The sequence below is a fragment of the Haliotis rubra genome, unplaced genomic scaffold, assembly GCF_003918875.1.
Source record: "Haliotis rubra isolate DU_JTF1 unplaced genomic scaffold, ASM391887v1 Scf140, whole genome shotgun sequence".
Taxonomy (NCBI): domain Eukaryota; kingdom Metazoa; phylum Mollusca; class Gastropoda; order Lepetellida; family Haliotidae; genus Haliotis; species Haliotis rubra.
The window spans coordinates 916,802-930,989 of record NW_025765337.1 but is presented as its reverse complement, the minus strand read 5'-3'; the positions used below and the strand labels follow the sequence as shown (position 1 = coordinate 930,989).

General features: G+C 44.3%; 1 protein-coding gene across 1 annotated transcript in view; it reads right to left on the bottom strand.

Moving 5' to 3' along the window:
- The window catches only part of LOC124268879 (rho guanine nucleotide exchange factor 33-like), a 59,430-nt gene that overhangs the window by 6,444 nt on the left and 38,798 nt on the right, over positions 1-14,188 (bottom strand). Inside the window, exons 4-7 of the mRNA XM_046703905.1 lie at positions 5,691-5,834; positions 5,193-5,303; positions 456-601; positions 90-157 (exon numbers count right to left, since the gene is read on the bottom strand). Of these exons, the coding sequence (XP_046559861.1) occupies positions 90-157; positions 456-601; positions 5,193-5,303; positions 5,691-5,834 (469 nt within the window). The remainder of the gene's footprint in view (positions 1-89; positions 158-455; positions 602-5,192; positions 5,304-5,690; positions 5,835-14,188) is intronic.

The window sequence follows — 14,188 nt, the reverse complement described above, 5'->3', positions numbered from 1 at the left end:
TACCATGGACAACTAGTTTGTCTTGAAGTATATTACTGAAATCCTGTAGCTAGCAGAAGCCCCACTCCTCACATGTTCCGGGCACTCACCGTCTCTGCCAACCCTGTCTGACTTCTGGAGTCTGGTCAAGGAATCCTCACGCTGAACAAGCTGGTGTCTGGGGAATCAAGAGTACTGCTCTTACAACAAAATACAGACATTCACCACTGAAACAGTACATGTCACAACCAGTTCACTTTTGGATGGAGTCTTCCAGATGCATGTTTGTGCTTGTTTAAAAGCAAGGGCATATTTCATCAGATATACAAGGGTTGGCTGATAGGTTCCCACAGAACAGAATGTGGGTTAATATCAACTACAGATACTTGAACTGTTACCAAAAGCTTTCCCTCAGGTCACTGATATTGTACATGAAGCAGATCAACCACCAATGTCTCCCATATTCACTTCCTTACCTGACTCTCTCAGACACAGCACCGTTCTTGACAAGCTCCGTGAGGAGGACATCTCGCTCTGTCTGCAAGGCACTGACCTTATGCTGCAGCCCTTTCTGAAGATCTAGGACTTCCCGTAGGTGACCAGATACTGTGTTTATATCATTCTGGGAACATGTTTGCAATAAAAACAGATGAAATTGACATAAAATCTAATTCCATAAAGGAGATATAGAGTAACAATCTTCCATCAAATCATTTACAAGCATTTTAAAGCATCATTTACAAACGTTTATCCAATAAAACTGACACACACAATTATCCCCTGACATTTATCCATAAAGAGTAGTTCCAGAGGCAAAATCTTGTACAATATATTGTTATTATCCTTGTCTAACCACATACTTTTGAGTGAGTGAGTGAGTTTAGTTTTACGCTGCTTTTGAGCAATATTCCAGCAATATCACGGGGGGGATACCAGAAATGGGCTTCAGACATTGTACCGATGTGAGGAATCGAACCCGGGTTTTCAGCGTGACGAGCGAACACTATAACCACTAGGCTACCCCACCGTCCCACATACTTTAGAAAAGGTGTATGTTATGTACATGAGCATTTACCGTGTATACCTTTTAAACTGTATGCAAATTTCCTCCTCATTTAATCATCCTTACGCTTGGAATTTGGAAGAAATGACACTCAGTACCATTGTTGGATGGACTGGGACACACACACACACACACACACACACACACACACACACACAAAAATTCCATCTCACAATTATCACGCACCGAAAATACCTGAAAAATCACTCCATTTTATGTAGATGAATGTACTGTAAACAAAGGGAAACAGCAGGTGGCTCACCACTGTGACGTCACAACCTGAGCTCTGCCGATGCTGGGATTACGATATGCATCAATCGCACAGGTTGTGAAAATGGAGCAGTTGTTAGGTGCTTTTTAGATAACAATAAAATCATTTATGAATCTTAATTTAGTGTAAATAGGTATACTTTGTTTGTCCATAACATATGTTCAAAAGTTTATATTCAATATATCTCCTTTAAGTGTCTAGTTTCATACCTAAAGAAGTTTACATGTTCTTAAACAGGATTCCTGTGACATACAGTACAAAACACATCAGAATGTCTGTGTATAGGGAGGAGGGAAAGGATTCCTGTGACATACAGTACAAAACACATCACAATGTCTGTGTATAGGGAGGAGGGAAAGGATTCCTGTGACATACAGTAATGTCAAAACACATCACAATGTCTGTGTACAGGGAGGAGGGAAAGGATTCCTGTGACATACAGTAATGTCAAAACACATCACAATGTCTGTGTACAGGGAGGAGGGAAAGGATTCCTGTGACATACAGTAATGTCAAAACACATCACAATGTCTGTGTATAGGGAGGAGGGAAAGGATTCCTGTGACATACAGTACAAAACACATCACAATGTCTGTGTACAGGGAGGAGGGAAAGGATTCCTGTGACATACAGTAATGTCAAAACACATCACAATGTCTGTGTATAGGGAGGAGGGAAAGGATTCCTGTGACATACAGTAATGTCAAAACACATCACAATGTCTGTGTACAGGGAGGAGGGAAAGGATTCCTGTGACATACAGTAATGTCAAAACACATCACAATGTCTGTGTACAGGGAGAAGGGAAAGGATTCCTGTGACACACAGTAATGTCAAAACACATCACAATGTCTGTGTATAGGGATGAGGGAAAGGATTCCTGACATATAGTAATGTCAAAACACATCACAATGTCTGTGTACAGGGAGGAGGGAAAGGATTCCTGTGACATACAGTAATGCCAAAACACATCACAATGTCTATGTATAGGGAGGAGGGAAAGGATTCCTGTGACATACAGTACAAAACACATCACAATGTCTGTGTACAGGGAGGAGGGAAAGGATTCCTGTGACATATAGTAATGTCAAAACACATCACAATGTCTGTGTATAGGGAGGGAGGAAAGGATTCCTGTGACATACAGTAATGTAAAACACATCACAATGTCTGTGTACAGGGAGGAGGGAAAGGATTCCTGTGACATACAGTACAAAACACATCACAATGTCTGTGTACAGGGAGGAGGGAAAGGATTCCTGTGACATACAGTAATGTCAAAACACATCACAATGTCTGTGTACAGGGAGGAGGGAAAGGATTCCTGTGACATACAGTACAAAACACATCACAAATGTCTGTGTACAGGGGAGGAGGGAAAGGATTCCTGTGACATATAGTAATGTCAAAACACATCACAATGTCTGTGTACAGGGAGGAGGGAAAGGATTCCTGTGACATACAGTAATGTCAAAACACATCACAATGTCTGTGTACAGGGAGGAGGGAAAGGATTCCTGTGACATACAGTACAAAACACATCACAATGTCTGTGTATAGGGAGGAGGGAAAGGATTCCTGTGACATACAGTAATGTCAAAACACATCACAATGTCTATGTACAGGGAAGAGGGAAAGGATTCCTGTGACATACAGTACAAAACACATCACAATGTCTGTGTATAGGGAGGAGGGAAAGGATTCCTGTGACATACAGTAATGCCAAAACACATCACAATGTCTATGTATAGGGAGGAGGGAAAGGACTCCTGTGACATACAGTAACACAAAACACATCACAATGTCTGTGTACAGGGAGGAGGGAAAGGATTCCTGTGACATACAGTAATGTCAAAACACATCACAATGTCTGTGTATAGGGAGGAGGGAAAGGATTCCTGTGACATACAGTAATGTAAAAACACATCACAATGTCTGTGTACAGGGAGGAGGGAAAGGATTCCTGTGACATATAGTAATGTCAAAACACATCACAATGTCTGTGTATAGGGATGAGGGAAAGGATTCCTGTGACATATAGTAATGTCAAAACACATCACAATGTCTGTGTATAGGGAGGAGGGAAGGATTCCTGTGACATATAGTAATGTCAAAACACATCACAATGTCTGTGTATAGGGAGGAGGGAAAGGATTCCTGTGACATACAGTAATGTAAAAACACATCACAATGTCTGTGTACAGGGAGGAGGGAAAGGATTCCTGTGACATACAGTACAAAACACATCACAATGTCTGTGTACAGGGAGGAGGGAAAGGATTCCTGTGACATACAGTACAAAACACATCACAATGTCTGTGTACAGGGAGGAGGGAAAGGATTCCTGTGACATATAGTAATGTCAAAACACATCACAATGTCTGTGTATAGGGAGGAGGGAAAGGATTCCTGTGACATACAGTAATGCCAAAACACATCACAATGTCTATGTACAGGGAAGAGGGAAAGGATTCCTGTGACATACAGTACAAAACACATCACAATGTCTGTGTATAGGGAGGAGGGAAAGGATTCCTGTGACATACAGTAATGTCAAAACACATCACAATGTCTGTGTATAGGGAGGAGGGAAAGGATTCCTGTGACATACAGTACAAAACACATCACAATGTCTGTGTATAGGGAGGAGGGAAAGGATTCCGGTGACATACAGTAATGTCAAAACACATCACAATGTCTGTGTATAGGGAGGAGGGAAAGGATTCCTGTGACATACAGTAATGTCAAAACACATCACAATGTCTGTGTATAGGGAGGAGGGAAAGGATTCCTGTGACATACAGTAATGTCAAAACACATCACAATGTCTGTGTATAGGGAGGAGGGAAAGGATTCCTGTGACATATAGTAATGTAAAAACACATCACAATGTCTGTGTATAGGGAGGAGGGAAAGGATTCCTGTGACATACAGTAATGTCAAAACACATCACAATGTCTGTGTATAGGGAGGAGGGAAAGGATTCCTGTGACATACAGTAATGTCAAAACACATCACAATGTCTGTGTATAGGGATGAGGGAAAGGATTCCTGTGACATACAGTAATGTCAAAACACATCACAATGTCTGTGTACAGGGAGGAGGGAAAGGATTCCTGTGACATACAGTACAAAACACATCACAATGTCTGTGTATAGGGAGGAGGGAAAGGATTCCTGTGACATACAGTAATGTCAAAACACATCACAATGTCTGTGTATAGGGATGAGGGAAAGGATTCCTGTGACATACAGTAATGTCAAAACACATCACAATGTCTGTGTACAGGGAGGAGGGAAAGGATTCCTGTGACATACAGTAATGTCAAAACACATCACAATGTCTGTGTATAGGGAGGAGGGAAAGGATTCCTGTGACATACAGTAATGTCAAAACACATCACAATGTCTGTGTACAGGGAGGAGGGTAAGAAGAACAATCTCATTCTCAGAGCCTTAGTCAAAGTATGATTGGTTTCTATGTAGCCACAATAATATAGCACCAATACAACTTAACAAGTATTCACAATACAGTCAAAATCAACCTTCATTTTCACATTCAGTCAAATTTTATATTACCTATGTATACTATTTTCAGCTGAAGCATGTAATTGTGAGTCCGACATAAATACATAGCAATGTTAGTCTCTGTTGGAAAACGCTATAGTGTCTATGAGGTGTGACAAGAAGTAGGTACGGGGCAGCCTTTACTCATCACACTGAAGAATCTATCTGGGGGGTTTCACAGGCCTAATTTCACCTCCTTCTTTACAGCATTTGTCCATCAAAATTCCCAAACTTGATTACAGAACAAAAAGTTTTCCCAACAAGGGCACTAGTTTCGAAATCCGAGATAAAATGCTGCTGTTCCAGGCCCACCTTTAGTGTGCTGATCATATCGGTGAAGTTCTGCTGATGACGTTCTCGGTCCTCCCGAATCTCTCGACGGATGTCTGCTATCAGGTCCGACTTGTGCTTACTTTGCTGCTCCTAGTAAAGAGGAATAATAGCAATAGGCATGGTCATTACTTAAAGCACCATGTTCCTTGTACAGAGGCATGTAAACTACGAGAACAGGGATTACTGATAACTACGGGTTCCTTGTACAGAGGCATGTTAACCACAAGAACAGCAACTAAAGAGTATACCCTGTACATTTGTGCATCATCAGTCAGAGAATCCTTGGTAAAAGCACAGTTCCATAGACTTGCAAACCATGTATCACCATTACAGATGTAACAACCCTGTGGGAGGGCCCGAAGAAGCCTTTCCAAAGTTTGCCTATGTTTAAATGTTTGCAAAAGAAGGGCTAACAGAAGAACAGGTGCCCTAAATGATGAGATGATTACTGAGTACAGAACAGTGTTTTCTACTTGCCCTAAATGATGAGATGACTCTGTCGACGCTGTCTCTGTGATCCTGCATACGGCGCTGAAGGTGATTGTCTCCTTCCTGGATCTTGGTCAACTCCTCCATGGCGATCACAAAACCTTGCTTCATCTCGTGAACCATCTCCTCGATCTGAAACATAGAAGAATAGGAGTAATAGGAGGAATCATTACAGGGCCGACAACACTGGTGGGATATATGGAATTATTATACTACCTGTATGACCGCCTATAAGCCGAATTTTGAGGACCAAAAAGCAGTCTGTAGAAGGGGGTCGTCTTATCCATGGGTTACTGCTTTTGTCAAACTTTTTTCCAGGGGTAAAAACAACATCGTATCATCCTTAGTGAACAAACAACAGAAGAGCGACTTTGTCAGTAGAGACGCCAAATAAATTTGCAATTAAACATCACTAGACAAGATTATTTACCTTTTAAGTTATAAGTTGTTTTGCTGGGCATTGTATTATTTGCAGGGATTAAGATTACGTCGTGATTTGTCTCGCATTACACAAAGCCGAAATAGCAATCAGCTGTGCACACGCTTCCCCGGAGAACAAGTTCAAACATGCACAATAATATAACGGGACGAATTCTGACGCAGTCATCAGTAAAATATAATACAGAATACCGTTATTTAACCCAAAGAAATATATCCTAGCATTGTGTAATTTTAGTTATAGTTTTTGCTCTATAAATTAATTAAGATTACCGTGTGTATTTGAGCCGGAAAAAGCAATAAGCTGTGCACACGCGTTTCCCGCGTAACAAGTTCAAACATGCACAATAATATAACGGGATGAATTCTGGCGCTTGAGTCGTCAGTAAAATATAATACAGAATACTATGATTTAACCCAAAGAAATATATCCTAGCATTGTGTAAGTTTATTTACAGTTTTATGTAAAATATATATAATCAACACTAAGGTTATACCGACCCTCATGAACGTGGTAAGCACATGGAATGGGGTAAAATCACGGAAGCCATTTAAATTCACACATTTTACCGATGTTACTGAAAACTCGCAGTCAATGGAAAACGAGGCGGTAATCAGTTCGTGATTGTTGAATGGGGTAAAATAAGCAAGCCAGTTTGTTGCTACAATAAATATGATATTTAGAGAGTGAGTAGACACAATATATATGACAGTGAATTCTAAGTCTTTGAATAATGTGGACCAAAGTTATAATTATTGGTAACTGCCAGTTGTCTGTGGTCTGTGTTTGCCGCGATTAGGACCCCATCGCGGGGGATCGACTTATGCACGAAACATACCATTTTGACACTGATTTTAAGGGTCAAGTTTGGGGGTCGTCTTATCCATGGGGTCGTCTTGGTCATATACGGTACATCTGATATTAAAGGTGTTTCACAGTAGGGAGCAAAAATACTGGAAGGATAAATGACATTAAAACACCACATCTCATACTGAAGGTGTATCATAGCAGGGAACAGAAACGTCTAATCCAACGGACAAACAGATGAACCCCATTCCAACATCCAAATCTAAATGATAATGAAATGGTGGCCTGATGTTGCAAAGGATAAGCAAGGGGAGACAACTCCACCATCCTTGTTGCAAAACGTCCGCACCAGTGACCATAAGCCTTATAAACACTTGCCCCACAAACATCAGCCACTGTTACTGAACAATGATCATAGTGAAGAAACAGTCTTGTCAATTTGTCACGTCAAACTCTAAAACTGATTTTTCTTGTCAGGATAGAAGACACAAAAAGCATACATCAAAGTTTCTTCATATACACAAATACTCAGGTGAATTAAATCACAAGAACTGGGTGTCAAAATAAGGTAAATCAACCTTAAAGAAAGCTGTTCCCATTATTGAGTCAGTGGTACTCATGACATAATATGCCATACATTATGTCTCTTCTCTAACTTATATTCTTAAATTCTCTTACTCAAAGTTACACTAATATTGCCACAATATAATTCATGTATTTCAACATGCATCAATCTTTAGATATAAGTTGAAATAAAAGTTTGAAATAAAAGCATATCTAACAGCAACGTATGTCATTACCTACATTTACAGCCAGTAAGTTGGCCCCGGCCTTTAAAAAATGTGGGCCACTAAAACAAATCTGTAATCCTTTTCTTTGACATTTTGACATCCCAAATGACTTTCAATGATAAACTCTCTACATCAAGTCAAGCTCTGTACAGTGAAACGAGCTCCTTACAGCTATTCATATTCCAGTTTCGCTTGCAAATAGACGTACTAGCAATGTGCAAACGTTAGGAAGTCTCATTTTGAATTCAGGAAGTTTCAATATTTTGATTTTGATTTCCGAATGTTTGACATTGCTTTCAATAAAAATAGTTGTAATTGGAAATTTATTACGTGCCCGATATATAAGAACGTGTTATAAATCATAAATATATAAATATATCACCAAGGTAAGTACAAGTAGTAGGGCTGGGACAATGCACCGATGCACCCGATACATCATGATACATTTTAAGTTTGATACAGCTATTGTATCATCTACTGGTGTATCGATACCAAACGATACATGACTTTATTTCAAAACAGTATTACCTTAAACATGTTAAAGTACTTATTTAGAGAAACATACGCAAGTATGATAGAGTTAGGGTACTTGTTTGTTTATTACAATAGTGTTATTGCTATACAAAAGTACCTTGATATAAATCATTTTAAATCTTAATACTGTGTCATTCTTTCAAGGTGTATCGTGATATGTATCGTATCGCAGGTAAAATATCACGATACGTATCGTATCATGACATAGTGTATCGTCCCAGCCCTAACAATTCGCAGGAATCCCACAATTACATTGTCTGACTCATGCACTGGAGAAGCATTGAAGGCATCTCAGTCAATATTTCTAAGAAAAATGAGAAATAGCACATGGATACCTCCAGTGGAAACCCATGCACTGACCTACAGTGGTGACCCATGGACTGACCTACAGTGGTAACCCATGGACTGACCTACAGTGGTAACCCATGGACTGACCTACAGTGGTAACCCATGGACTGACCTACAGTGGTGACCCAAGGACTGACCTACAGTGGTGACCCATGGACTGTACTACAGTGGTAACCCATGGACTGTACTACAGTGGTAACCCATGGACTGACCTACAGTGGTAACCCATGGACTGACCTACAGTGGTGACCCATGGACTGACCTACAGTGGTAACCCATGGACTGACCTACAGTGGTAACCCATGGACTGTACTAGAGTGGTAACCCATGGACTGACCTACAGTGGTAACCCATGGACTGTACTACAGTGGTAACCCATGGACTGACCTACAGTGGTAACCCATGGACTGACCTACAGTGGTGACCCATGGACTGACCTACAGTGGTGACCCAAGGACTCACCTACAGTGGTAACCCATGGACTGACCTACAGTGGTAACCCATGGACTGACCTACAGTGGTGACCCATGGACTGACCTACAGTGGTGACCCAAGGACTGACCTACAGTGGTGACCCATGGACTGACCTACAGTGGTGACCCATGGACTGACCTACAGTGGTAACCCATGGACTGACCTACAGTGGTAACCCATGGACTGACCTACAGTGGTAACCCATGGACTGTACTAGAGTGGTAACCCATGGACTGACCTACAGTGGTAACCCATGGATTGACCTACAGTGGTAACCGTGGACTGACCTACAGTGGTAATCCATACTGACCTACAGTGGACTGTATGGACTGATTAGAGTGGTAACCCATGGACTGACCTACAGTGGTGACCCATGGACTGACTACTACAGTGGTGACCCAGGGACTGACCTACAGTAGTAACCCATGGACTGACCTACAGTGGTAACACATGGACTGTACTACAGTGGTAACCCATGGACTGACCTCCAGTGGTAACCCATGGACTGACCTCCAGTGGTAACCCATGGACTGTACTACAGTGGTAACCCATGGACTGACCTACAGTGGTAACCCATGGACTGACCTACAGTGGTAACCCATGGACTGACCTACAGTGGTGACCCATGGACTGACCTACAGTGGTAACCCATGGACTGACCTACAGTGGTAACCCATGGACTGACCTACAGTGGTAACCCATGGACTGTACTAGAGTGGTAACCCATGGACTGACCTACAGTGGTAACCCATGGACTGACCTACAGTGGTGACCCATGGACTGACCTACAGTGGTAACCCATGGACTGTACTACTACAGTGGTAACCCATGGACTACAGTGGTAACCCATGGACTGTACTACAGTGGTAACCCATGGACCATGGACTGTACTACAGTGGTAACCCATGGACTGACCTACAGTGGTAACCCATGGACTGACCTACAGTGGTAACCCATGGACTGTACTACAGTGGTAACCCATGGACTGTACTACAGTGGTAACCCATGGACTGTACTACAGTGGTAACCCATGGACTGTACTACAGTGGTAACCCATGGACTGACCTACAGTGGTAACCCATGGACTGACCTACAGTGGTAACCCCATGGACTGTAACCCTACAGTGGTAACCCATGGACTGACCTACAGTGGTAACCCATGGACTGACCTACAGTGGTAACACATGGACTGACCTACAGTGGTAACCCATGGACTGTACTACAGTGGTAACCCATGGACTGTACTACAGTGGTAACCCATGGACTGACCTACAGTGGTAACCCATGGACTGTACTACAGTGGTAACCCATGGACTGTACTACAGTGGTAACCCATGGACTGACCTACAGTGGTAACCCATGGACTGACCTACAGTGGTAACCCATGGACTGACCTACAGTGGTAACCCATGGACTGTACTACAGTGGTAACCCATGGACTGTACTACAGTGGTAACCCATGGACTGACTGACCTACAGTGGTAACCCATGGACTGACCTACAGTGGTAACCCATGGACTGACCTACAGTGGTAACCCATGGACTGTACTACAGTGGTAACCCATGGACTGACCTACAGTGGTAACCCATGGACTGACCTAACCCATGGTGACCCCATGGACTGACCTACAGTGGTGACCCATGGACTGGTAACCCTACAGTGGTAACCCATGGACTGACCTACAGTGGTGACCCATGGACTGTACCTACAGTGGTAACCCATGGACTGACCTACAGTGGTAACCCATGGACTGACCTACAGTGGTAACCCATGGACTGACCTCCAGTGGTAACCCATGGACTGACCTACAGTGGTAACCCATGGACTGTACTACAGTGGTAACCCATGGACTGTACTACAGTGGTAACCCATGGACTGACCTACAGTGGTAACCCATGGACTGACCTACAGTGGTAACCCATGGACTGACCTACAGTGGTGACCCATGGACTGTACTACAGTGGTAACCCATGGACTGACCTACAGTGGTAACCCATGGACTGACCTACAGTGGTAACCCATGGACTGACCTACAGTGGTAACCCATGGACTGACCTACAGTGGTAACCCATGGACTGACCTACAGTGGTAACCCATGGACTGTACTACAGTGGTAACACATGGACTGTACTACAGTGGTAACCCATGGACTGACCTACAGTGGTAACCCATGGACTGACTGACCTACAGTGGTAACCCATGGACTGACCTACAGTGGTAACCCATGGACTGACCTACAGTGGTAACCCATGGACTGTACTACAGTGGTAACCCATGGACTGACCTACAGTGGTAACCCATGGACTGTACTACAGTGGTAACCCATGGACTGTACTACAGTGGTAACCCATGGACTGACCTACAGTGGTAACCCATGGACTGACCTACAGTGGTAACCCATGGACTGTACTACAGTGGTAACCCATGGACTGTACTACAGTGGTAACCCATGGACTGACCTACAGTGGTGACCCATGGACTGACCTACAGTGGTAACCCATGGACTGACCTACAGTGGTAACCCATGGACTGACCTACAGTGGTAACCCATGGACTGTACTACAGTGGTAACCCATGGACTGACCTACAGTGGTAACCCATGGACTGACCTACAGTGGTGACCCATGGACTGACCTACAGTGGTAACCCATGGACTGACCTACAGTGGTAACCCATGGACTGACCTACAGTGGTAACCCATGGACTGACCTACAGTGGTAACCCATGGACTGTACTACAGTGGTAACCCATGGACTGTACTACAGTGGTAACCCATGGACTGACCTACAGTGGTAACCCATGGACTGACCTACAGTGGTAACCCATGGACTGACCTACAGTGGTAACCCATGGACTGACCTACAGTGGTAACCCATGGACTGACCTACAGTGGTAACCCATGGACTGTACTACAGTGGTAACCCATGGACTGACTACAGTGGTAACCCATGGACTGACCTACAGTGGTAACCCATGGACTGACCTACAGTGGTAACCCATGGACTGACCTACAGTGGTAACCCATGGACTGTACTACAGTGGTAACCCATGGACTGACCTACAGTGGTAACCCATGGACTGACCTACAGTGGTAACCCATGGACTGTACTACAGTGGTAACCCATGGACTGACCTACAGTGGTAACCCATGGACTGACCTACAGTGGTAACCCATGGACTGTACCTACAGTGGTAACCCATGGACTGACCTACAGTGGTAACCCATGGACTGACCTACAGTGGTAACCCATGGACTGACCTACAGTGGTAACCCATGGACTGACCTACAGTGGTAACCCATGGACTGTACTACAGTGGTAACCCATGGACTGACCTACAGTGGTAACCCATGGACTGACCTACAGTGGTAACCCATGGACTGACCTACAGTGGTAACCCATGGACTGTACCTACAGTGGTAACCCATGGACTGTACTACAGTGGTAACCCATGGACTGACCTACAGTGGTAACCCATGGACTGACCTACAGTGGTAACCCATGGACTGTACCTACAGTGGTAACCCATGGACTGACCCATGGACTGTACTACAGTGGTAACCCATGGACTGACCTACAGTGGTAACCCATGGACTGACCTACAGTGGTAACCCATGGACTGACCTACAGTGGTAACCCATGGACTGTACTACAGTGGTAACCCATGGACTGACCTACAGTGGTGACCCATGGACTGACCTACAGTGGTAACCCATGGACTGACCTACAGTGGTAACCCATGGACTGTACTACAGTGGTAACCCATGGACTGACCTACAGTGGTAACCCATGGACTGTACTACAGTGGTAACCCATGGACTGACCTACAGTGGTAACCCATGGACTGACCTACAGTGGTAACCCATGGACTGACCTACAGTGGTGACCCATGGACTGACCTACAGTGGTAACCCATGGACTGGACAGTGGACCCATGGACTGACCTACAGTGGTAACCCATGGACTGTACTACAGTGGTAACCCATGGACTGACCTACAGTGGTAACCCATGGACTGACCTACAGTGGTAACCCATGGACTGACCTACAGTGGTAACCCATGGACTGACCTACAGTGGTAACCCATGGACTGACCTACAGTGGTAACCCATGGACTGACCTACAGTGGTAACCCATGGACTGACCTACAGTGGTAACCCATGGACTGACCTACAGTGGTAACCCATGGACTGTACTACAGTGGTAACCCATGGACTGACCTACAGTGGTAACCCATGGACTGTACTACAGTGGTAACCCATAACTGGACCTACAGTGGTAACCCATGGACTGTACTACACAGTGGTAACCCATGGACTGACCTACAGTGGTAACCCATGGACTGACCTACAGTGGTAACTCCATGGACTGTACTACAGTGGTAACCCATGGACTGACCTACAGTGGTAACCCATGGACTGACCTACAGTGGTAACCCATGGACTGACCTACAGTGGTAACCCATGACATGGACTGTACTACAGTGGTGGACTGACCTACAGTGGTGACATGGACTGACCACAGTGGTAACCCATGGACTGACCTACAGTGGTAACCCATGGACTGACCTACAGTGGTAACCCATGGACTGTACTACAGTGGTAACCCATGGACTGTACTACAGTGGTAACCCATGGACTGACCTACAGTGGTAACCCATGGACTGACCTACAGTGGTAACCCATGGAACCTACATGGTAACCCATGGACTACTACAGTGGTAACCCATGGACTGTACTACAGTGGTAACCCATGGACTGACCTACAGTGGTAACCCATGGACTGACCTACAGTGGTAACCCATGGACTGACCTACAGTGGTAACCCATGGACTGACCTACAGTGGTAACCCATGGACTGTGGTAACCCACAGTGGTAACCCATGGACTGACCTACAGTGGTAACCCATGACTGACTGTAACCCATGGACTGACCTACAGTGGTAACCCATGGACTGACCTACAGTGGTAACCCATGACTGACTGGTAACCATGGACTGGGTACTACAGTGGTAACCCATGGACTGTACTACAGTGGTAACCCATGGACTGATACTACAGTGGTAACCCATGGACTGACCTACAGTGGTAACCC